General features: G+C 40.7%; 1 protein-coding gene and 1 non-coding gene across 4 annotated transcripts; one reads left to right on the top strand and one right to left on the bottom strand.

Annotated features, from left to right (window-relative positions):
• Nucleotides 1-502: 502 nt before the first annotated feature.
• On the top strand, nt 503-22,073 carry LOC130920705 (NACHT, LRR and PYD domains-containing protein 3-like). 3 transcript variants are annotated; one of them, XR_009064205.1, is made up of 13 exons: nt 503-1,360; nt 3,277-3,579; nt 7,210-9,046; nt 11,689-11,859; nt 12,926-13,099; nt 13,431-13,604; nt 13,940-14,113; nt 14,656-14,829; nt 15,163-15,336; nt 16,279-16,452; nt 16,526-18,261; nt 21,077-21,250; nt 21,324-22,073. XR_009064205.1 is itself a non-coding variant. In XM_057844098.1 (11 exons), exons 2-11 carry the CDS (start codon nt 3,324-3,326, stop codon nt 16,542-16,544), a joined length of 3,327 nt encoding a protein of 1,108 aa, XP_057700081.1. In that variant the 5' UTR covers nt 503-1,360; nt 3,277-3,323; the 3' UTR covers nt 16,545-18,647. The 3 variants fall into 3 exon arrangements, 2 of the variants coding, with proteins under 2 accessions (XP_057700081.1, XP_057700091.1); XM_057844098.1 differs by lacking the exons at nt 21,077-21,250; nt 21,324-22,073 and having other exon boundaries at nt 16,526-18,647; XM_057844108.1 differs by lacking the exons at nt 15,163-15,336; nt 16,279-16,452; nt 16,526-18,261; nt 21,077-21,250; nt 21,324-22,073 and having other exon boundaries at nt 14,634-14,823.
• A 713-nt stretch (nt 22,074-22,786) lies between these two features.
• Nucleotides 22,787-22,927, bottom strand: LOC130928390 (small nucleolar RNA SNORD71). Its single transcript, XR_009066675.1, has one exon. It is a non-coding gene; the product is annotated as a small nucleolar RNA SNORD71 (small nucleolar RNA).
• Nucleotides 22,928-24,418: the final 1,491 nt, after the last annotated feature.

Below are 24,418 nucleotides of genomic sequence, written 5' to 3'. Positions count from 1 at the left end.
TCGGACAAAAGTATTGGCACCCTCAGCCTAATACTTGGTAGCACAATCTTTAGACAAAATAACTGTGAACAACCGCTTTCGGTATCCATCAATGAGATTCTTACAATGCTCTGCTGGAATTTTAGATTTTTGGAGCCAACTGCTCCATGTCTCTGAGATTTGAAGGGTGCCTTCTCCAAACTGCCATTTTCAGATCTCTCCACAGGTGTTTCAGGTCTGGACTCATTGCTGTTCACTTTAGAAGTCTCCAGTGCTTTCTCCTAAACCAATTACTAGTGCTTTTTGAAGTGTGTTTTTAGGAACGCCACTGGCAGTGACATTTGGACCCAGAGGGTGACATGTGGCCCCTGTTTCAGAAAAGTCCCACAAATGCCACTGGCTCAAAACACCCATGTAAGGTGATGCTCCATTGTTTGACTTCTCTCCAAAGGAAGGAACTGTAAAAAAAAAAAAAAAAAACAGAAAAGCCACTCCTCTCGGGGGAAACGCTATCATACCAACTCTACTCTCTGTCAGTGTTTTCTACAACTGCAGTTTGTAATAAAGAAACCTCCTCATTGTACATAGATTTTCGATGTCTTGGTTTCCCTGGGTAATACCGAGGGCAACATTATAAATCATGTCTCAAAATATACCAAATTCAGACGGTAAAAATATACTCGACGCCACGGAGCTTTTGCTTCACATGCACGCATGTGTACGCAAACATGCACACAGCGATGTGGGTGTGTCCTTACAATGCAGGGTCATTCGAGGTTTTTTCAGCTTTTTTTCCTTTCTTTTTGCAAAGAATGCAGTGAGTCAGTCAGACGGTGAAGAGACAACAACAAGGACGAGACGAGAAGCTCGCGTAAGTACAGCTTCTTCCTTCAGTCGGTCACTTCCTGGGTTGGTTGTTCAGCTATTATTTCATGCGATCTCAGTTTAGTTCGATTGGTCAGATGTTGGTCAGCTTTTGCTAGTCGATCAATTGTACCGTTGGTAAGGAAGTTGATTCGGTATCTCCCCAGATACCAAGTCATATAAACATGCTAGTTTCGTTATGAGTCGTAATGGACTGCGATAGTAAATCATGAAACGATAAATCGATAGTAAGACATGTTGTTATTTGAAATATTTTCTACATCTTAACAGGTCATTTTGTAGCTAAAAAAAAGTTAGCAATGTGTGTAGTTTTCCCGGCAAATGCCTTTTGCGTCATGTCACTCAAATAGTTTACAGGCTGAAGTTACGATAAGCGATGAAAAGTTGTCATTCACAGGTCTCCTCGCTCACATGTTAACAAGGAGGAAGGATGGTTCTCGACAGCGAGAAGAACTGCTGTTGGAAAGGCTGTTGCTATCTCTAGTGCTCAGTTAAGGTACAGTTGCACGGGGCTGATCGATCGCGCCGCGATCAATTAACAATGAGAAAAAAAGAAAACAATCAAAAGTAATGCGTCACCCAGGCGACAATTTGGAAAGTAGTGGAGTAAAAAGTACATACAGTATATGCGATGTAAAATGTATTGAAGTAAAAGTAAAAAGTACTACTTCATATTTGTACTGAAGCATACAGTGGGGAGAACAAGTATTTGATTCACTGCCGATTTTGCTGGTTTTCCCACTTGCAAAGCATGTAGAGGTCTGTAATTTGTATCATAAGTTCTCTTCAACTGTGAGGGACGGAATCTAATACAAAAAATCCAGAAAATCACATTGTATAATTTTTAAATAATAAATTTGTATTTAACTGCATGAAATAAGTATTTGATACATTACCAACTAGTAAATATTTCGGCTCTTAGTTCTTTTTTATGAACCCCTCCTGTTCTCCACTCATTACCAGAAGTAACTGCACCTGTTTGAACTTGTATAAAAGACATGCTCAAACAAACAAACTCCAACCTCTCCACAATGGCCAAGACCAAAGAGCTGTGTAAGGACATCAGGGATAAAATAATAGACCAGCACAAGGCTGGGATGGGCTAGAGGAAAATAAGCAAGCAGCTTAGTGAGAAGGTAACGACTGTTGGAGCTATTATTAGAAAATGGAAGAAGTTCAAGTTGACGCTCAATCTGCCTCGTTCTGGGGCTCCATGCAAGATCTCACCTCGTGGGGCATCACTGATCATGAGGAAGGTGAGGGATCAGCCCAGAACTACACGGCAGGACCTGGTCAATGACCTGAGGAGAGCTGGAACCACAGTCTCGAAGAAAACCATCGGAAACACATTACGCCGTCATGGATTAAAATCCTACAGCGAACGCAAGGTCCCGTTGCTGAAGCCAGTGCATGTCCAGACACGTCTGAAGTTTAACCCTGACCATCTGGATGATCGAGAGGAGCAATGGGAGAAGGTCATGATGAGACCAAAATTGAACTTTTTGGTCTAAACTCGGCTCGTCGTGTTTGGAGGAAAAAGGAGGACGAGTACAACCCCAAGAACACCATCCCAACCGTGAAACATGGAGGAGGAAACATCATTTTTTTGGGGCTGCTTCTCTGCCAAGGGTACAGGACGACTGCACCGTAGTGAGGGGAGGATGGATGGGGCTATGTATCGCCAGATCTTGGCTGACAACCTCCTTCCTTCAGTGAGAACCCTGAAGATAGGTCGTGGCTGGGTCTTCCAGTATGACAACGACCCAAAGCACACAGCCAAGGCAACTAAAGAGTGGCTCCGTAAGAAGCATCTTAAGGTCCTGGAGTGGCCTAGCCAGTCACCAGATCTGAACCCGATAGAAAATCCATGGAGGGAGCTGAAAGTCCGTGTTGCCCGGAAGCAGCCCCGAAGCCTGAAGGCTCTGGAGAAGATCTGCATGGAGGAGTGGGCCAAAATCCCTGCTGCAGTGTGTGCAAACCTTGTCAAGGACTACAGGAGACGTTTGGTATCTGTAATAGCAAACAAAGGTTTCTGTACCAAATATTAAGTTGGATTTTTGTGATGTATCAAATACTTATTTCATGCAATTAAATGCAAATTTATTATTTAAAAATCATACACCGTGATTTTCTGACAGTTGAAGAGAGCTTATGATACAAATTACAGGCTTTACATGCTTTGCAAGTGGGAAAACCGGCAAAATCGGCAGTGTATCAAATACTTGTTCTCCCCACAGTATATACACATGAATGTACTTATGTACAGAAATGAAAGATACTTTTTCTTCGTTTCATTCGACCACTGCTAAGAGGAATGAAGAAGACTGACCAGACATTTGTGTTTGGCGTCACGTCACTCAAACGGTTTATGAGCTCAAGTTACAATAAGTCAATAAAAGTTGTCGTCTGCAGATATCTGATCGACGGTCAACTCCCTCACGTGTATATAAGTCCGAAGGATGGCTCTGGACAGCAGACATAGGGAACTGCTGTTGAACACGCTGAAGGAGCTGGGGGAGAAAGACTTCGAGGAATTCAGGTTCCACACGGACCTGCCTCTATGCATACGTGAAAACGCCTGCCGGGTGTACATTGCTGAAGAACTGATAAAGAAGCACGCCGAGAACACTCTGGATGAGACCGTCAAGATTCTGGAGAAGATCGGGAACAACAATTTGGCCGAGAAGCTACGCAGTGACATGCTGAAAATAAAAGGTTAGTCCCCGACATATCTTACCGCGGTAGAAAGCAGGTGATTTTAAAACTGTGGAAGTTAACCATGAAACGACCCGTCGTGAAAATTTTGTTGCTCATCTATTTCACAATCTCAACTCCTGAGACATAACTATTTCTTCTCATTTTGTGATCATTTGTTGCTGCTCTGTTGCTCCAAAGAACCCCTTAGGAACAATAGATACTTTGTTCAGTGTTTTTCAACCTTTTCTGAGTCACGGCACGTTTTTACATGGGAAAAAATCTCGCGGCACACCACAAACCAAAACTGTTCCCAAATTACTTTCTGTACAGTATATTTAATTATGAAATCATTTAATATTTATACTTACTCAGTGTGAAACTTGAGCCTGTATGGATGAACACAAAGCCGATATCCTTCCAAGAATCTTCGTCAACAGCTCTTAGTCTCTGTTTTTATTTTTTATAGCAGTTAGGCTTGAAAAGCTCAGAATTGTCAGACGGGGACTTTAGAAATGTCTTTAATCGCAAGCATTTCACTGACAATGGCTTTGCAGGCAGGTAATATTGCCTCTTTTTGGATTCAGCAACAAGTTTAAGAACAAAGTAACTGGCTTTGAGGGCTTTCTCATTTACCTTTATAGTGTTTCTCAAAAAAGTTGCCTTTTTTCTCTCTGTGCTTTCATGGAGGCGAACAAAATAGTCAATAGAGAAAGTTGGACATCCGGGGATTAATGACGTCACCGGCCACAACAAAGCGTCACCATATTGAAATAGGGGCAAAAGACCAGTCACAAGCAGTTATTTTGTCGTGCGTTGTAATACAAACGTGTTGAACTTTCGTCGTATTTGCGGTCTTTTTTACGTCGGAATGACTAAAAGTTACTGTGTTGCGGGTTGTCACACAAGGAAGAGTTCGAAGCCGCATTTGAAGTTCTTCATTCTTCCGAAAAACAAATGGCTTAAAGCAATTAATCGAGGAACAATAAAAGAAGACGGTTCCGTGGACTATTCTACCCTGTGGGAACCTAAATCCAAGCACATTTACGTTTGCAGCCGACATTTTATTACCGGTGAGTAAACGTTAATCGATTTTTTTTTGCCCTAATTAGCTGCTAGGAATCAATAGACTGGGCAGTGGTTATTATTACCGGAACCGACAACTCGCAAAGTTATTTTTCTTTTGCCGTGAACTGCTCTGATCGGTCAATCGGTATATTATTGGCCTGGTGGGAATTGGTTATTTTGCCGTGACGTGCTCACGGCTAAATAATGCTGGGATAATCACTCCATATATACTACCAGTTTTCTTAGTTTCACAAAGTACATATTCCACGTAATTGATAAAGGTCAACTTACTGAGTGACTTTATGAGATAGTTGTAGATGTTTCCGAACTCCACTACAGGCAATTCCTTTGGATTTTTTATCCGGCTATCAGCTGCGACTTTGTAAGGGCAGATTCGCAGGCCAGTACACGCAAATTTTAAGTTGTATCGCCTCCTCGCGTCTGTCGGCAGTGACTCGTGATAATAGTAAGCCGTGTTTATGACGTTTTTATGAAAAATGACGCAGAACACACCTGAAATATATGAATTTCAGACGTTTTTCTATGAATGTTTACCTGTGCGTGCCCCCTTCTCAAAATGGCGACACGTTGCTAAGCGAGATGACGTTATCGTGACATCACGCCGACTTCTTCCATCGGCATGGTTTGAAAGGAGAGCAAATGCAACTGCTCGCATCACGTTCAAGGACTGCTAGGATTTTTAACCATCAGCTACCTTGCTGTCCTCAACAATATGTTGGAATAAAACACGGGGAGGATTGACGGTCTCAAATGGATGAAATGGAAGGGACACTTCCGTGTATATCGGCACTAGACGACTTTAATCAAATGATGTAAAGTCGACGTGCTGGGGTCCACATTTTTGCGGACAGCAAGGTAGCTGATTGCTAAAAATCTGAGCAGTCCTTGAACGCGACACCAGCAATACATTGCTCATTAGCACACGACCACAAGCTTATACCTACTCCTCCTTTCATACTGCAACTTGTACTTGTTAAGTAGGATGCGTGCATAAAAGTAACAAAAAGGGAAGAAGCTTCCACTTATGCACATTTATTCACAAAAAAATAATAATAAATCCACCTTGACCACTCGTGACTCGGGAGCTGAGCGGTTTGCACACACGCGCCAACATAAAAGTAAGCAGCAAGCCAGCAACAGAAGAAGGACATATTCAATGTAAATAAAGCAGCGCCACCACGTGGTGGATGTCGGGAGGAAGACCATTTAAGGAGGTGACTGTTACAAACTCCACCCGACGACGTAAAAAAAAAAAAAAATGCGATATTGGATAACTTTTCGCGGCACAACTGACCATCTCTCACGGCACACTAGTCTGCCGCGGCACACCGGTTGAAAAACACTGATCCAAGACATATCTGAGAATGCTAAGCTCTTATCGAAATCTCATCAATAGCTCTTCCTCATCTCATTTATTTCTCTGGAATGCATCACTGGAGCAATAGGTGAGGTCATTTTGAGCCACACATGGGAAACATGAGAAATAATTAAGAATTTAAAATAAATCCTTAGGTTCTTAAAAAAAAAAAAAAGTCATTGATCAGTTCAAACAGTACATTGATTTTTTTTTCAGCACATGACAGCAGTTTATATGAATTAAAAACAGTTCACTTATCATAAAAATTACATCATAAAATTAAATTGCTACTCCAACTAATCATTGGCGTGGTGTTTGTCTCCGCATCTCAAAGAACGGGAGGGATTTATCTCATTTTTAACCTTTTACACTCCGAGCAATTTTTGTGAAATTAGGGCTTGATTTTTCTATCAGTATTTATAAACCACCCCCCAAAAACGGTGCCTTGTTGCACATATTTTAAATCTTAAATCATCAAATGTCATGAATTTTTTTCCCAGAAATTTCTTACATTTTTGAAAGTGTCATCACCAGTTTAAGTCGAAGAAAATTTTCACATGCCAAATATAGAAAATCACACACATTGCTTGATGACTGGTAAACTATTAATCTCAGTAAGGTTTTGACAACTAATCATTAAAATTGAACATCTTAGCTTCGATTTGACGTTGCACATCGAGGCTGAGCAAATGAACACGGTGTCATTTACATTCCAAAAACGACACTTTTTGACAATATTGTGTAAACAATCCACAATATTATCGCAAAACTCGAAAAATCACACTCTCTATTCATTTCAATGAAATGAAACGTCATCTTTTACATCTGGGAGGGGTTCTGTTCATGCCTCTGGCTGTACCTCTCGCCCTCTCAGCCCTTGGAGCTCTGGCAGACGGTCGATCTGAAAAATGAAAAAAATATATATATTCTATTGTTAACGAATAGCCATTTTCAAACTATTTCGAAATTCACACATGAATATCACATAAAAGTCAACCTATCAATTAATTTTTAGATGTTCAGTGGAATTGTTTTGTCCTTAACAGATAGGAAGAGAAAGTGCCTTGATTCACACATAGAAACTGTCTGTCATTGTCTGTGATGTGAGGGTGGGACATTTACCTATTCATGTCACTTGTGGCTGTGTGCTTGGTTGCAAGGTGTTTATATTTTTTCCATAATGGGTAACTGCTGCTTTCTTGCAGGTGCCGTCGTCTCCGTCCATGATGATAATCAGATTAACCGATTGAAGGGGAACCTGCAAGAACACTTGAAGGGTTTATACAGCTTTGCATCTGAGGGCACCACTGAGCGCTGGAAGCAGCAGTCTCTGGAGGATGTCTACACGGAGCTGGACGTCACCTACGGGGCCGACGTCATCCCCGACGAGCGGCACGAGGTCCTTCAGATGGAGACCAGTGCCACTGCGGCAAAGGAGTCTATCCTGCCATGCGACATCTTCAAAAGACCTGACGGGAACCGGCGACCGATACGCACGATGCTCACCGTCGGGTTTGCAGGAATAGGAAAAACCTTCCTGATTCAAAAGTTTGTGTCGGACTGGGCAAGTGGTTGTACCAACCAGGACGTGGACTTCATATTTCCTTTCACTTTCCGCGAGTTAAACATGGAGAAAGGGGAGAGCTTTACGTTGGTCGAGCTGATCCAAACTTTTGTCTGCGGAGACAGGCACATGAGCGAGAGACTGAACAATATATTTGTCAACCTGCAAACTTCTGGGAAGCGGGACTTTGAAAGCAGCGGGATCAAGATCTTGTTTATCCTTGACGGACTGGACGAGTGCAACTTCAAAATCGACTTGAAGAAAGTGAGGAAAGTGGACATGGACGTGAGGGAAAGCTACCCGCTGGAGGTACTGTTGGCGTATCTCATCAAAGGGAACCTGCTTCCGTGCGCCAGGGTTTGGATCACCACGCGGCCCGCGGCAGCCTGCGATATCCCCTCTGACCTCATAGACAGCAGAACAGAGGTGAGAGGATTCAGCGATTCCCGGAAGCTGGAGTACTTCAGGAAAAAGTTCCCAAATAAGGAGCACGTCGTTGAGCACATTCAGAAATCTCGAAATATCTTCATCATGTGCCACATTCCAATCTTCTGCTGGCTCACCGCCACAGTTCTTCAGCATCATTTAGACAAAGGGAAGAAGGGAGAGCTTCCCACAACGCTGACTGACATGTACTCAGCGTTAATAGGTCACCTACTGGAAAACTCCAAGGAGAGAAATACAAATAAGTACATCCTTGACGTGAAAGCACTCGCAAAGCTGGCCTTTGACCACACCATGAATAACTGTCAGATCTTCTACGAGAAAGACCTGGTGGACAGCGGTTTTGATTACAGTCAAGCTGCAAAACACTCCGGAATATTCACTGAGGTCTTTAAGGAGGTCCCTCCGCTCAGGAGAAAGAAACAGAAGATGTTTCAGTTCGTTCATCTGACCATCCAGGAGTATATGGCCGCATTACACGTGATGATTTGCCTTTTTCATGACAACAACAACATTCTGGCTGGTTCAGAGCAGGATTCAGTATGGAATAAAATATTCATGACTTATAAGCAGAGGACAATCACTAAGGTCCACCAGTCAGCTCTCCAGAAAGCCTCGGAGAGTGAAGGAAACCTGGACCTATTCCTCCGCTTCCTCTTTGGCCTCTCCTTGCCGTGCAACCAGGAACTCGTGGGGGAACTCCTGAAGGCTCCTCAGGACTGCGGGCAAAGCAAGTCAGAGACAGTCGAGTTGATCAAGAAAAGGATCAAACGAAACACTCCAGAGAAGAATGTCAACTTGTTCTACTGCCTAAACGAGTTGAAGGACGACTCCTTGCTAAAGCAGATCCAGCAGGAACTAGATTCAGGATGTCTGTCCTGGCTTAAAATGTCAAATGACATGTGGTCGGCCCTGGCCTTTTTCTTACTGACAGACGATGAAACCATGAAGTCCTTCAATCTTGCCAGCTTCTCCCAATCGCCTTTGGGGCTCGAAAAGCTACTGTTGGTGGTCAAGGCTTCTAAAAAATCAAGGTAAGTTCTCTAAAGTGAAATGAAGTGGAGTCCGAAAATTCCAAAAGCACAAAGGCAAATCCAAGAACAAGTGCACAAAACACAAACAAAACAACTAAAAATGACTAAACGTTAAAAAATCACAGAACAGATGAATAAAAAAAAACAAACAAATGGAACACACACACACACAAAAAAAATCAAATAAAAAAAGAATTGCTTATAGGAAAACGCGACAGCAAATCTGAAAACAAAACAAAATTAACTCATTCACTCCCAAAGATGTGTTTATATATTTTTCGGAACACTTACGTTTACTATCAAAAACATATAGAAACAAGAATTGAGGATTTTTAACTGCTCATAACCAGTGTTGTTAATAACGGCGTTACAATATAACGGCGTTACTAACGGCGTTATTTTTTTCAGTAATGAGTAATCTAATTAATTACTTTTCTCATCTTGGCAACGCCGTTACCGTTACTGAGGCGGGAAAGGCGTGCGTTACTATGCGTTACTAAGTTGGTTGAATAAAAAAAAAAGTCTGAGAGAAACGGACTCACGGGGACGAGAGCTGAGCAGGAGTGGGGAAGACGCCGTTGCAACCGCGATGCTAGGTGGCTCCAATAATACCTGACTGCAGCCATAGCCGACAAACTACGCCCACATGACACGGTAGATATCATATTATAGAACTAGATGCAAAGGACAGACACTGCTGCATTGCCAACATGTTTTAAGGACTACATGCGTTTGTAAACAGCCGCCATCTTAAAGCAGTAGACCTCTCAGGAAGGCCCTGATGTAGAGATCCTTCCTAGCGAACCTAAGTAATTTTTTTTTTAATCTAAAATGCTCCTAAATCGGCAAAATCTTAACTTAAATCTATCTTTAAATGATGAAACAGTTTTAAAACTTACACATGTTTAAAGTAGACAGAAGGGAACTAATGCAATAACGGGAGAAATTTTAACAACTTTAACGATTGATTTACAACTTTAAATGACTTCCACACATAGCAAAGGTTACTAGCTAGTTATCGCAATACCCTTGTGTCTAGTTAAGCGGAGGGTAAAGAATTGGGTTAGGGCCAATTGTCCCCCAAACCCTTTAAGCTTCACATTGTGTGACCTGTGTTTTTTTTTTTTTTTTTTTTTTGAGAAAAAAAAAATATATATATATATATATATATATATATATCACTAGTTACTTTGCCAAGTAACTAATTACTCTTACATTCAGGTAACTGAGTTACTAACGCAATTACTTTTTGGGAGAAGTAATTTGTAACTGTAATTAATTACTTTTTTAAAGTAAAATTAACAACACTGCATGGCACTAAATGCGTTAGTAGACAGCCGCCATTTTAAAGCAGTAGACTTTTTAGGACGGCTCTGTTGTAGAGAACCTTCCTAGCGAACCTAAGTAACTTTTTATCTAAAATACTTCTAAATCAGCAAAATCTTGACTTGAATCTATCTTTAAATGATGAAACAGTTTTAAAACTTTCATATGTCGAAAGTAGAGAGAAGGGAACAAATGCAATAATGGGAGCAATTTTAACAACTTTTAACAGTTGATTCAGGGTAAAGGGTAAATTAGGGTAAAGAATTGGGCTCGGGCCAATTGTACCAAAAACCTTCACAAAAAACTTCACATAGTGTGGCCAATGTTTTTTTTTTTTTTTTTTTTTTTTTTTTTGAGGGAAAAAAAAAAGTAATTATCACCAATTACTTTGCCAAGTAACTAATTACTCTTACATTCAGGTAATTGAGTTACTAACGCAATTACTTTTTGGGAGAAGTAATTTGTAACTATAATTAATTACTTTTTTTCAGTAAGATTAACAGCACTGCTCATAACTGAAGAATGGAAAAGTGTAGAAAAACTTCTTTTACTTATGAAACATTGGAATTGACTTGTTCTTTTTCAAGTTTTTGTAGCCATGAAACAATATTCTGTAGTGGTTGACAGATCAGCCAAAATAATCGTAAATGAACAAAAAACGATGGTTTCTCAAAAATGTCTGTGAGTGAGTAAGTTAAGAAACCGGAAAAGGTTAGCACTGATGGCGAAGTTGACTCGTGGCTGTTTGGACGAGTGGAAAGATAACTATATAACCACGTCTATTGCTACTTTTGAAGTGATGATGACAGTGTGATTCATTGCAAAGACTTCATGCTATTACTTGAGATGAACACATTAATTGTTGCCTAACTCTAATTTCAAACAAAAAGCTGGGTCAGTGTAACAGGTTAGTCCTGAAACAGTAGGAGATGCAAAATCTTGAAAAATCTCAAAAGGGTTAAAATTTGGGTTAAATCCAATCTATAATCTTGAAAAAAAAAAAAACACTACAATTCACCCATCGTACGAGATGAACGTCCTTCTTGATGACATCCAAAACAAACACTGCCTCCATCAAGCACAAGTAATGTTGGTGACGTGAAAATAAAATGCATAACGTCTTTGGATTTTGTAATCTGCTCTTTATTTTTTGTTGTTTTGTTTTGTATCTTGAAATAAAATCTAACTTTATTTTTTGTTGTTTTGTTTTGTATCTTAAAATAAAATCTGTTATTATTATTCAAGGCTGCGGACTAAAGTCAGCAGAAGTTAGGTTTGGCTCACTCTCACGACTTCCTCCTTCCTGTGTTCTCCAGTCTAAGTAGATGTCGCCTGGACAAAGGCAGCTGTCACCTGCTGGCTTCCGTTCTCAGTTCTCCATCCAACCTGAGACATCTGAATCTGGGCTTGAACCATCTGTCGGACGAGGGGGTGGAGATTCTCTCAAAAGGACTGGCCAGCCCACACTGTAACTTAGAAGTCCTCTCGTAAGGAGCTCTTCCACTTAGAAATCTACCTCCAATTCGCCGGACCACAGCTGTGGGCAGCCGGTGTATTTTGCCAATTTTTTACATACTGCGTAGTGCGCAGTCAACACGGCCGGTATATTTTGGCCCTAAGGCAGGCACGATATTACTTTGAGTAGAACCTTCATCAGTTTAACCAGGTTCCTTTCCCGACTTCAGGCAATTACCTCATTTTCATTCAAAAAAATGTTTTCCCGCCAAGTTTACATAATTTGTCATTCCTCGAACATTTAGTTTAAAGCTTTTCAAGGCCTAAATTTTCACAAAATCCATTTTATGACTTTTAGTGCTTTTGAATCACCCGAATGAACCCTGTATTAGTCAAGGAAAAGGCAGACACGACTGTCATGCCTTTGTGTTAAAATGATAAAGAATTAATAAGTTAATAGGTTAGTTAAAATTGTATACGTTAGTTAAAATATAAATATTGTTGTCCAAAGGTTTCATCTGAAAAGCATTGGGAGTGAGACCCCTCCTTTTCCAGCAAACGTGCATTTATACCGAGGGCCAGAGCATCTGCCGCAATTAGCGATCTTTGACACCAACCTTTTTTCCTCTTTTCAAGCACGTTTCACAGTGCCTGTGAGGCATAAAAGTAACATCGACGAACTTGCTCTGCCAGCTAAACCTAGGCTAACCTTTGTCTTTGGAAGTTTTTCGTTTGTATATTGAGTTTGAAAGAAAAATGTATTTTTTGTTTTAGGCCAACTTTTTCTCTATCCATTGATTTCACTGAGACATTCTGTTGTGTTTGTGCAAAGCTACTCACCTGTAGGAAGATATTATCGGATTACATTTTGAATGTATTCATTTGTATTTTAGTTACCAACAAACAATTTGAGACCTCCATAAACCCAAGAAAAGTACGCCTTGTCTCTGGGGAGTTTCATTTTTTTGGTTCGCTGGCTGTAGAGCAACACATGTCACGTGTTATGAGGACAGCACAACAATGTTACTTTCAGCAGAACCTTCATCACTTTAAGCAGGTTCCCTTCTCGACTTCAGGCAATTATCTCATTTGTTGCAGTCTGGAAAAGTGCAAGATCACCAGTAAGGGATGTGTTTCATTGGCTGAGGCACTGAAGGTAACCCCCTCCCATCTTCAGGAGCTGGAGCTGAGGTGGAACGATCTGTCGGATGAAGGGGTCGAGATCCTCTCGAAAGGACTGGCCAGCCCACACTGCATCTTAAAAATCCTAAAGTAAGGAGGTCCTTCAGTTCGTAATCTTCCATGAATCCGGTCTACTAATCAAAAGAATCAGTACTGCTGTTAGCAGCAACTCTAATAATGTATGTAATGAAAAAAACAATAAATTCCGGTCAAGTTTACATTATTTTTAATGCCTCAAACATTTAGTTTAATGCATTTTAAGGCCTGAATTTTCACAGAATCCATTAATGCTTTTTAATGACCCGCATCAACACTGCCTTAGTCAAGGAAAAGGCAGACACAATGTTACTTCCAGCAGAACCTTCATCACTTTAACCAATGTTCCATTCTGGACTTGAGGCAATTATCTCATTTGTTGCAGTCTTTTCAACAGCGGGATCACCCACAAAGGATGTTTTTCATTGGCTGAGGCACTGAAGGTAACCCCCGCCCATCTTGAAGAGCTGGACCTGAGCTACAACGATCTGTTGGACAAGGGGGTCGAGATCCTTTCGAAAGGACTGGCCAGCCCACACTGCATCTTAAAAATCCTCAAGTAAGGAGGTCCTTCATTTCGTAATCTTCCATGAATCCAGTCAACTAATCAAAAGAATCACTGCTGCTGTTAGCAGCAACTCGAATAAATTATGGAAAACAAAAAAAAAATCCCGTCAAGTTTACGTAATTTTTAATGCCTCAAACATGTAGTTGAATTATTTTTAAGGCCTGAATTTTCACAAAACAGTTAATAAGTTTTATGCCTTTTAATGACCCGCATCAACCCTGGATTAGTCAAAGAAAAGGCAGACACGGTGTTACTTTCAGCAGAACCTACATCACTTTAACCAATGTTCCATTCAGGACTTAAGGCAATTATCTTGTTTGTTACAGGCTGTACAAGTGCGGGATCACCAGTAAAGGATGTGTTTCATTGGCCGAGGCACTGAAGGTAACCTCCTCCCATCTTCAAGAACTGGACCTGAAATACAACGATCTGTCGGACAAGGGTGTCGAGATCCTCTCGAAAGGACTGGCCAGCCCAAATTGCATCTTAAAAGTTCTCAAGTAAGGAGCTCTAACAGTTCATAATCGTCCATGGATTCCGTTGACTATTCAATGGAATCACTGCTGCTATTACCAGCAACTCTCATAAATTATGTAAAAAAAAAAGACGTTTTTTTTAACAGTCAAGTTTCCCTAAATTTTAATCTTTTAGGGTGTGGCGTGGCTCAGTATTAGAGTAGTTGTCCCCCAACCCAGAGCATGTGGGTTCAGTTCTCTCACCTGATGAACTCGCCTAAGTATCCTTGAGCAAGATACTGAACCCCAAATTGCTCCTGGTGCTGCGTCACCAGTAGGTGGATGGCGATGTAGTGTAAAGCGCTTTGAGAGCCTTAAAAAGTGGAAAAGCGCTATACAAGTATCACACCATTTACGCTTTTTAAGGCCTGAATTTTCACAAAAAACAGTTTTAATGCTTTTTAATGACCCTCATCAAACCTGTATTAGTCAAGGGAAAGGAAGACACAATGTTACTTTCAGCAGAACCTTCATCACTTTAAACAGGTTCCCTTCTTGATTTCAGGCAATTTTCTCATTTGTTGCAGCCTGTCCAAATGTGGGATCACCCATAAAGGATGTGTTTCATTGGCCGAGGCACTCAAGGTAACCCCCTCCCATCTTCAAGAGCTGGACCTGACCCGGAACAATCTGTCGGATGAAGGGGTTGAGATCCTCTCGAAAGGACTGGCCAGCCCACACTCCATCTTAAAAATCCTCAAGTAAGGAGGTCCCTCAGTTCGTAATCTTCCCTGAATCCGGTCAACTAATCAAAAGAATCACTGCTGCTGTTAGCAGCAACTCTAAAAAATTATATAATAAATAAAATAATAAATTCCCGTCAAGTTTACATTATTTTTAATGCCTCAAACATTTAGTTTAATGCATTTTAAGGCTTGAATTTATACAAAATCCATTCATACTTTTAATGCTTTTTAATAACCCGCATCAACCCTGCATTAGTAAAGGCAGAAACGATGTTACTTCCAGCAGAACCTTCATCACTTTAAGCAGGTTCCCTTCTCGACTTCAGGCAATTATCTCATTTGTTGCAGTCTGGAGCAGTGCGAGATCACCAGTAAAGGATGTGTTTCATTGGCTGAGGCACTGACGGTAACCCCCTCCCATCTTCAAGAGCTGGACCTGACCAGGAACGATCTGTCAGACGAAGGGGTTGAGATCCTCTCGAAAGGACTGGCCAGCCCACATTGCATCTTAAAAATCCTCAAGTAAGGGGGTCCTTCAATTCATAATCTTCAATGAACCCGGTCAACTAATCAAAAGAATCAGTGATGCCGTTAGCAGCAACTCTAATCAGTTATGTTAAAAAAAAAATCCTGTCAAGTTTACATAGTTCGAAATGCTTTGAAACATTTAATCATTTTTAAAGCCCCAATTTTCACAAAATCCATTTAATGACTTAATGCTTTTTAATGACCCGCATCAACCCTGTATCAGTCAAGGAAAAGGCAGGCACGATAATTATCGGTCCGATCATTATTGGTTCGATAATAGGAATTATGACGTCATCCCAATAAATCCGATAACAATATATGTTATCGGACCTATTCATAATATTTTTGGCATTGTCGGATTGGGATGTGTGCGTTGGTTTCCACTCCTGTTTTGCCAGTGTACCAGTATATCCAGTATTTTTCCTTCACTGAGTGATAAACCTTACTATGGCAATTCGCAAATGTTTGCATTTTCTTGCAAGTTCTTGAGAGGCCTTTTAGTTATTGATATGTAACTGCCAGATGAAGAAAGTTGTTTCATGGACCAAGACGAAAGAAGTCTCCTCTCCTGTTGCACCAAATGTTTTATCTGCGGACAAAGCACAATACCTGTTGGGTTTATGTTTGTTAAGGATCGGTGCTCATTGTTCCGGGAAACACATCGTCAATGATATTGACTGATTGATTGATCAAAGGCAAATCTATGCTCAATCAGCCACGAGTATTTTTGACCTACATTTGTTCAAAATCTCAGGTGAATATACATTGAAAAATTAAATATATAGATTATCGGATATCATATCGGCCTTGAGGAGCAGGAAGTTATCGATATCGGTTTCAAAAAATGGATATCGTGCACCCCTACTTTCAGCAGAACCTTTATCACTTTAAGCAGGTTCCCTTCTTGACTAAAGGGAATCATCTCATTTGTTGCAGGCTGTCCTACTGTGGGATCACCAGTAAAGGATGTGTTTCATTGGCTGAGGCTCTCAAGTTAAACCCCTCCCATCTTCAAGAGTTGAATCTCAGCAACAACCAAATAGAGGAAAAACAAAATAGGGTTTTATTGGAGATCAAGGAGGATCCCAGCTATAGCCTGAAGACTGTCAAGTAAGATCTAAACAATGTTGCTTATCAGAGAGTAAATGCATGTTCAATATCTATTGTTTGTGTCTTTCTTCAGATTTAACCTGTGGGTCTAAGAACAACGTTTGGTCCTTGGCGTCAGGAAGGGCGAGTCATTCCAAATGTTCATTATTAGAAGACGTCGAGTAAGCCTGTCGCAATATGCAATAATTCCATTTATCGCGCGATATATAAAAATGAAGGCGGTAATTTTCCCGCTGCGATTTATCGCCTCACGTGCACGTGTGTGCGCGCGTGCGGCAGACGTGCTGTTAAAAGTTCGTTACCAACTGCGCAAAATGCATCTTCGTTCCAGGTCCGGCAAAAACTAGTGCCAGAGCCAATCGTTCCCATTATATCCTATTGTTCAACGTATACCGGCCGCGTCAGTGCCCCGGAGTGACTGTGGACCATCTATGGCGCGCCGGTGTTGTTGACGTGTGGGCGCTCCCGTCAGGAGTGACATTTCACGCGGGGCGGCTATTTTTCGGCACAACGCTGGATATTTACAACGAAGTCCGCCAAAACATTGTTACCGATTTGGCTGCTACGAATAACCTCACTTTGACAACGAACAGCTGAATGAAATTAAGAGCGCTGTGCTTCAAACTCGTCCTGTTTATGAAAGCCGTCATATGCTTGCGCGCACACACTAGATATCATGAAATGGCAAACTAGATGTGCTACGTTCCATGCCATTGGCTACGTGAGCCCAGAGTGATTATGGGACGTGTAGTCCATATACTACATCGCTGAATTCTAAACTGTCATTTGTCACATGAGGTTAAGAAGGCCAAATCAATCCATACCAGTGACTATAGATAATGTTGCAAATATTGTTAATTCAGTACGTGACACAGATGGATTCGGACCATAAATAGGATGTCTTGCTCATGTAGTAAACCTAGCTGCTAAGAGAGCTGTAGAAATCAACGGTGTGCCCTGCCTCACTTTACAAACAGTAAAGATTGTTCTCAGCACTTTTATACAATTTTTTTTCATATCAGTAAGAAGTAAGCACGTAAATATTATGCACTAAAATGCATGTTTATATGACGGCAATTTAATTTTTGCTCATTAGCAAAAAAAAAAAAAAAAAAAAAAAATACAATTTTTTTTTTTTTTTACAGAGTATTAAATGTATTGAATCGGCTCAAAATTCGTGTCCCCCATATCAAAATTCGTATTAAATGCTTAAGTTATTAAGTGCAATTTTTTTTAATTAAACACATTTTATTTATTCTGTGTTTCTGTGCGGTATCAATATTGTTGTTTTTTACTTAAGAGGCAGGGTCTATTGTTTTTAGTTGTGATTTCTTAAAAAGTATATTTGAATTTAAGAGTAAATATTAATTGTGTTTAAATGGGTGTACTTGATCTATTAATATATACTGTATTCGCACTGTGTTATTGTAAATTGGTTAAAAAAAATTGGGGGGGGGGGCGCAATAATATCGCATATCGCAATAATTTATGAGAATAATTATCGCACACTAAAATTTGTTATTGCGACAGGCCTAACGTCGAGTCCATTTGGTCTCCTTCAGATTTAGTTCGGTCTCACGTACTCTCTGGCAATTGCTAGAGGACCGGGTGTCGGCACTACGGGCAAAGCGGCCTCGCTCACAGAATTCGAGGAAGTCGTCGTCGGGTTCTTTGCAGCCACATGGAGGTGGAGTTCAAGGGGAAGGTCTACGACGTTCCCACCAAACTGCTGGCAGTTGTATTCATCCATTTGTATTGGAAGGGGCTGTCCAAATGGATTGGACTCTAGAGCATCATCAATGGCAGCCAGTGAGTTCAATAAGTACCCTTTAAAGGGTTAACTTATGTTTTTTCACAAATTTAAAAGAAAATGTCATCTGTACACTTGAAAGTTTTGCTCATTTTGAAAGTTGTTTTAAATTAGATCATTTTCACTTCTTTGTGCAATATGTTGTTTTGTACAAGAACAATAAAACCCCAACTTGAAATAAAGGTTTTAAAAAATCATGTTACAATGAAAAAAGAACTTAAATCAATACACTGGAAACGTTACATTTTGTTGACTTGATTGAACTGCAGGAAAATCAGGAGGTCGAGTCTCCAATACAATGAGAAGAATTACAATGCCAAGTAACACGACTCTGATATGACTTTTAAAAAGAAATGATAAGCAGTATTTGAGTATTAGTGACGGGATCTGTCGTTCACTTGAGTAAACGAATCCATTCCGGTTCGTTCAGTAGAAAGATTCGTTCAAACAAATCGTTCAACGAATCGTTCGCCCCCCTCATCTCCCTCCCCGCCCAAATGAATCGTTCGGTTAGTGAACGGGAAGTGACGTTGCCGAACGAATCACCAAAGACCGCTTCGCAGTATAACTGAACGGGAAGTGACATTGCTTGGTCCCTCCCTCTCTTGCACACTGACCACTCGTCGTAGTTTCAGAAATGAGTGACAGGCGATATCAGTCTGCTTTCACAGACAGCCTCGTCTCCCTCCTGCTGCTGCAAAAGCGAGGGACAACTTCCGCGTCGTCTGTCCTAGTTCTATGGGCTCAAAGTCATGGCTCGTGCTTGTGTTACGGGTCCCAAAAATGGTACCAGACAACAAATACAATAGTCTGTGGAACAGACAAAAGTGCATGAGGAACGACGACACGATGTTGCTCACGTGCTGTCCAAATTCAGTCTTTTTAATTTCCACATAATGACTCAAACATCACATTCACATCCGCTTAAATTGAATGTCTTCATGCTCAATAAAACGAAAATCTATTCAAAATAATATTTGCATTTACAAGAATACATATTCTTCCAACCAATAACAGTCTTGCTTTACTGTGATGGATACAACTGACATTTGTTGTCCTTTTCAGCTGTACAACATACTTTCGCCACAAGGGGACGCGCGCGGACGAATATAACGGTTTCATTGTCAACTCTTTTCTTTTCACATCAACAAATAATCATTTTACACGTTCTTGAACAACACAGATAATGTACAGAAAGTTCGCTAAATACCTTTACTAAACAACATGTCCGCTATATACATTTATTAAACAAAGGGGGGAGAGTAGTGACTACAAGTTTTGTATGACGCAATCGACATCGCAATCTACAATTCTACAGCAGAGGGCAAAATAGCCGTTGCTACCACTTCGCCATGAGAACGCAGTTTCTTTTCACTTTCTTTTGTCAATTAAACTTCTTAAATGACCATCATACTTGCTCTTAACATACAATCAATACAACAAAATTACATTTGACTCAAAATTAGTCAACATTGGTGAATACTGACCTGTGGAACAGACAAAAGTGCATGAGGAACGAGGACACGATGTTGCTCACGTGCTGTCCAAATTCAGTCTGAAATATGGGCGGAAGTCCACATCTAAGACGAGGCCAGACAGCAGCATTTCCGGTGTCAAAAGTTCCACTTACTTTTTCCTTTTAATTATACAATTAATAACAAAATGAACCTAAGGGTGAATTTTGTTAATTGTGAACCCACAATTTATCATAATATGATTACATATTTTTGTAGTTACTACACTTGCATTTCGATTTAGGACACGGTCAAACATTTTCCTTTTGTGGGGTAGTGGGGGTCGGGGGCGCACAGACTTTCTTTAGCATGTTCTTGATCACATATACAATGCTGCTGCTACCAGCCAACGCAGCATGCTTGCTGTCACGAAAATAAAAATAAATCGAAAGTTTATTTTCTAAATATGGAACGACCAACACATCATATTTACCTCTCGCTCTGTTGTATTTTTGTTTTTATGCTCATCACTATTATTTTTGGTCACTATTGTTAAAACTATAAGTGTAAATAGCTAGTTGTCAAATGTGCTGCTCTGAAATAAAAACAATACTATATTTTTATATTTGACAGTTTAATTGCACATCAGTATTAAGATGATCGTATTGAATTTTTGCACTGGTATTAATAAATAAAATAATCCGGTCAGCTCCCCTGTCGTCCCCGCATCTCAGATCGTCAAATGCTGACGAGAAATAATTGTTTGCTCTTTACGATGTCGCCTATCTACTCTTATTAGTCTGTTAAAAAAAAGGTAGACATATTGCGACATCTCCCGTGTCCGTGTGCATTGTTTTTGGGCGCTTGAGTAGCACATGATGGACGGATTGACATAATTTGTCAAACCAACCAACACTCGACACGCTCTGACTCGAAAAAAAAATAAAACACTCGGAAAAAATTGACATGAAAATACGGTTTCATTGCAAATCAGTATTATGGTGATCATACTAAATATTCTTTTTTTCTGTGCACATATGAGGTAAATATCGCTGCCATGAAGCCTCCATATAGTGACAGTTCTCTGCCCCCTTCACTGTTGTCACGCGACCGCAGCTCAGCTTTTGCTTGCCTCGTTGCTACCCGTGTTTTAAATTACTGTAATTTTGATAGTATGTCGTCATAGATAGTCTGGCTGCTAAAGCAGCTAGCTTGGGCTTTTGGCTTAGTGCTCAGCGCGCTCACCTACCGTGCTGGATTAGTCAATAAAAAGCAAGAAACAATGTTACTTTCAGCAGAACCTTCATCACTTTTAGCAGGTTCCCTTCTTGACTTCAGGCGATGAATTCATTTGTTGCAGTCTGTCCAAATGCGAGATCACCATTAAAGGATGTGTGTCTTTGGCCGAGGCTTTCAAGTTAAACCCCTCCCATCTTCAAAAGTTATTTCTCATCAACAATCGAATAGAGGAAAAAGAAAAGAGGGTCTTATTGAGGATCGAAGAGGATCCCAGCTATAGCCTGAAGACTGTCAAGTAAGATCTAAACAATGTTGCTTATCAGAATGTAAGTTCATGTTCAACACCGATTGTTTGTGTCTTTCTTCAGATTTAAATGGGAATAAGAACAACGTTTGGTTCTTTGCGTCAACAAGGGAGAGTCGTTCCAAATGTTCATTATTTGAAGACGTTGAGTCCATTTGGTCTCCTACGGATTTAGTTCGGTCTCAGGTACGCTCCGATGATTGCAAGAGAACCAGGTGTCGGTGCTAGGGGCAAAGCAGTCTCGCTCACAGAATTTGAGGAGATCGTCGTCGGGTTCTTTGCAGTGACGAGGGGAAGGTCTATGACGTTCCTACTAAACTGCTGGCAGTTGTTTTCATCCATTTGTACTGGGAGGGGCTGTCCAAAAGGATTGGACTTTAAGCACCCTCAATGGCAGCCAATGAGTTCAATAAGTACCCTTAAAAGGGTTAACTTAGGTTTTTCACAAATTTAAAAGAAAATGTCATGAGTACACTTGAAATAGTTTCGCTCATTTTGACATCAATTTTTTTAAATTTGATCATTTTCACTTCTTTGTTTAAAATGTTGTTTTGAATGAGAACATTAAAAACCTAACTTAAAATAATTGCCTTTAAAAATCATCGAACAATTAAAAAAAACTTGAATTAATACACTGGAAACGTTTCAATTGTTCTCACTATTGCAGCAGCGGGGGAGAGACGAGGCAGCGAAAAGAGTTCTGAATCTACGACGAGTGGCCAATGAGGAGCCTGTGTGCTAGAAGGCGAAGGACCAAGCAATGTCACTTCCCGTTCAGTTATATTGCCAAGCAGTCTTTGGGATTTGTTTGGCAACGTCACTTCCCGTTTACTCACCGAACGATTCATTTGGGCAAGTGGGGGATGGGGGGGGCAACGATTCGTTTAATGATTTGTTTGAACGAGTCTCTTTACTGAACGAACCGGAATGGATTCATTTCCTCAAGTGAACTGTTTATGCCGTCACTACTGCTCTCCTGGAAGTAGTGACAATTTGACAGTACAGAAAGTCACGAAAGTGAAAGTAATTTCGTGACTTTGGGTACGCCACGGTTCCCTTTAGTTGTTTACTTTTCCCCTATACATTTTATATACCCATCGGCGGTCCTCCCGTCGTGGCTCGTGCGAAGACGGGAGATATCACCCTCGCGCATTTTGTCGCCGCTCGGGCAGTGGTGGGGTCAGGCCCTCCTGACTCGATGGCGAGTGAGAGGGAGGTGAATCAATCAAGCAAATAAATAAACTGCCATGGCCATCACAAGAGGACACCGGTGGGAGGGACTGGGGGAGTGCAGCACGTCAAATGAGTGACACAACCAAACACGGATACTACCCAGGCTGAGAAAATGTCACACATCGTGAACATACGACGAAAATGATGGCGCATTTTGGACTTGCTGTACTCACGTCAGACGAAAATTGTTTTCGTCTCTCAACATAACCAGTCTGCATGGAGCCGCGCCGCATGACGCGATCCGTCCCCGTTGTGTGCGGTGCATAGAAACTTCCTTCCTGATGCCTTCAAGAGGGTGCGCTGGCAGCTAAAGAGTTTTGGCTTAGTGGGGGAGCACTGCAAGGAGCCGCGTCATATGACGCATCTAGCACGGCAGGCAAGTGCATGACCACAAAGCCAAAAGCCCAAGCTAGCACCTTTAGCTTCCAGCGCACATTCTTGAAAGCATTGGGAGGGAGGTTTCACGCAGGTACAAGTCCCGACCTGGACAAGGAAGACAGATCGCGTCGTTCGGCGCGGCTCCTTGCAGGTTGACTACACCAAGACACATTTTTAGCTCGTCACGTCATCGTCATGAAAAAATGGTTTGTCAACCGAACGGGGCCGGATGTATGGGGGGGCCAGGGTGGGCACGGCCCACCCAGACGTGAGTCGTGCCCACCCAATCAAAATGACGGTGTTCTGTTATGCATAAAAGATTGATGGGTTTTGTGATTGAATACCTGAGTTTCTTTTACGTCTTATTAGCATCATCTAGTGGACGCCTTAATTTACTGCATCTCATACGCACTTTATTTGAATGAAACTGCAACACGGAAGGGACGTTTTTCTATGGGGTTATATTGCTGACACTATTCTGAGCGAGCAATAATGGAACTTGAGTAAAAATAACCTAGATTTCGAGCGCAAAAAACTATATTGAGCGAGCAGTTAAAGATTTTAAGCGAGCAATCGTAGATTTTGAGCACAGAAAAATAATATTGAGCAAAAAAAATCTACTCTGTGCAGGTCAATTTCCCCCCTCCTGCTCTCGCTACGTATCTCGACTCCGCTCAATTACCCCCTCCTGCTCTCGCTCCGTATTTCAACTCCTCTGCGCGTCGGTTTCTTTTCTCTGCGCGCTCGCCGCGCTGAGTTGTAGGGATGGACGGATCGATACCAAAATATCGATATTTTGATCCAGTGTATGAAATTTTAGGTATCGATCCCTAAGCAAAAATATCGATATCTAGAATTAATATATTATATTTTCTTTGTCAATTTTTGAGCGTATTTTTGTGCACACTTTTTGTACTAATTTTCCCTTTCGCATTCTACACGCACGTAATGAGTGCACACACACAAGCAGTGCACCGGCGTGAGCTCCCGCCCCCATTCACGTTCCTATCCTGTGTCCAACGGCATGCTTTTCCTCCGCCCCCTCACGCCTAATTTCTTACTTAACCTTTTTATTATTTCTTATTCATTTATTATTATTTCTTGTGAATTTTTGTTTCATAATTTTATTTTTTCATGAAATGTTTGTCCATATTTTTTTTATGTTACAAACAATTAAATGCTTGATTTCTTATGTTTTGTTGCTACTTATTTTTATTTTGTTAAAGGTCTGTTTCACTTATTTCAAGATCTGTATTTTTTAAATTTATTTATTTTTTATTTTTTATTTCAAAATCTGTTTGAAAATTGTGTTAGTAAAATAACATTCAAAAACGGAAAGTGACTATTGATTATTGGATTTGTTTTTAGTGATCTACCATTTGAGGGCGGTAACATGCTACTATTAATTTGTTATTTAATTAGATCAACAATATTTAATTTAGGTAGATTAAAATTTGATCAAATACAACGTGTAGCAGGGAAATGTTCTGTGCATATGAATTTAAGGGTCATGGTTAAAGAGTGAGACTGACTAATCAGAGTTTGTTG

The sequence above is a fragment of the Corythoichthys intestinalis genome, chromosome 1 (genome assembly GCF_030265065.1).
Source record: "Corythoichthys intestinalis isolate RoL2023-P3 chromosome 1, ASM3026506v1, whole genome shotgun sequence".
In the NCBI taxonomy this organism is placed as follows: domain Eukaryota; kingdom Metazoa; phylum Chordata; class Actinopteri; order Syngnathiformes; family Syngnathidae; genus Corythoichthys; species Corythoichthys intestinalis.
Note: the sequence above shows the minus strand (reverse complement) of the source record. Positions and strands in the feature narration are given on the sequence as shown.

Coding starts and splice junctions, on each gene's coding strand:
- LOC130920705 (XM_057844098.1), top strand. CDS start 3,324: ATGGCTCTGGACAGCAGACATAGGGAACTGCTGTTGAACACGCTGAAG. Junction 13,605..13,939: donor TGCATCTTAAAAATCCTCAA/GTAAGGAGGTCC, acceptor TGTTTGTTACAG/GCTGTACAAGTGCGGGATCA. Junction 15,337..16,278: donor TGCATCTTAAAAATCCTCAA/GTAAGGGGGTCC, acceptor CATTTGTTGCAG/GCTGTCCTACTGTGGGATCA.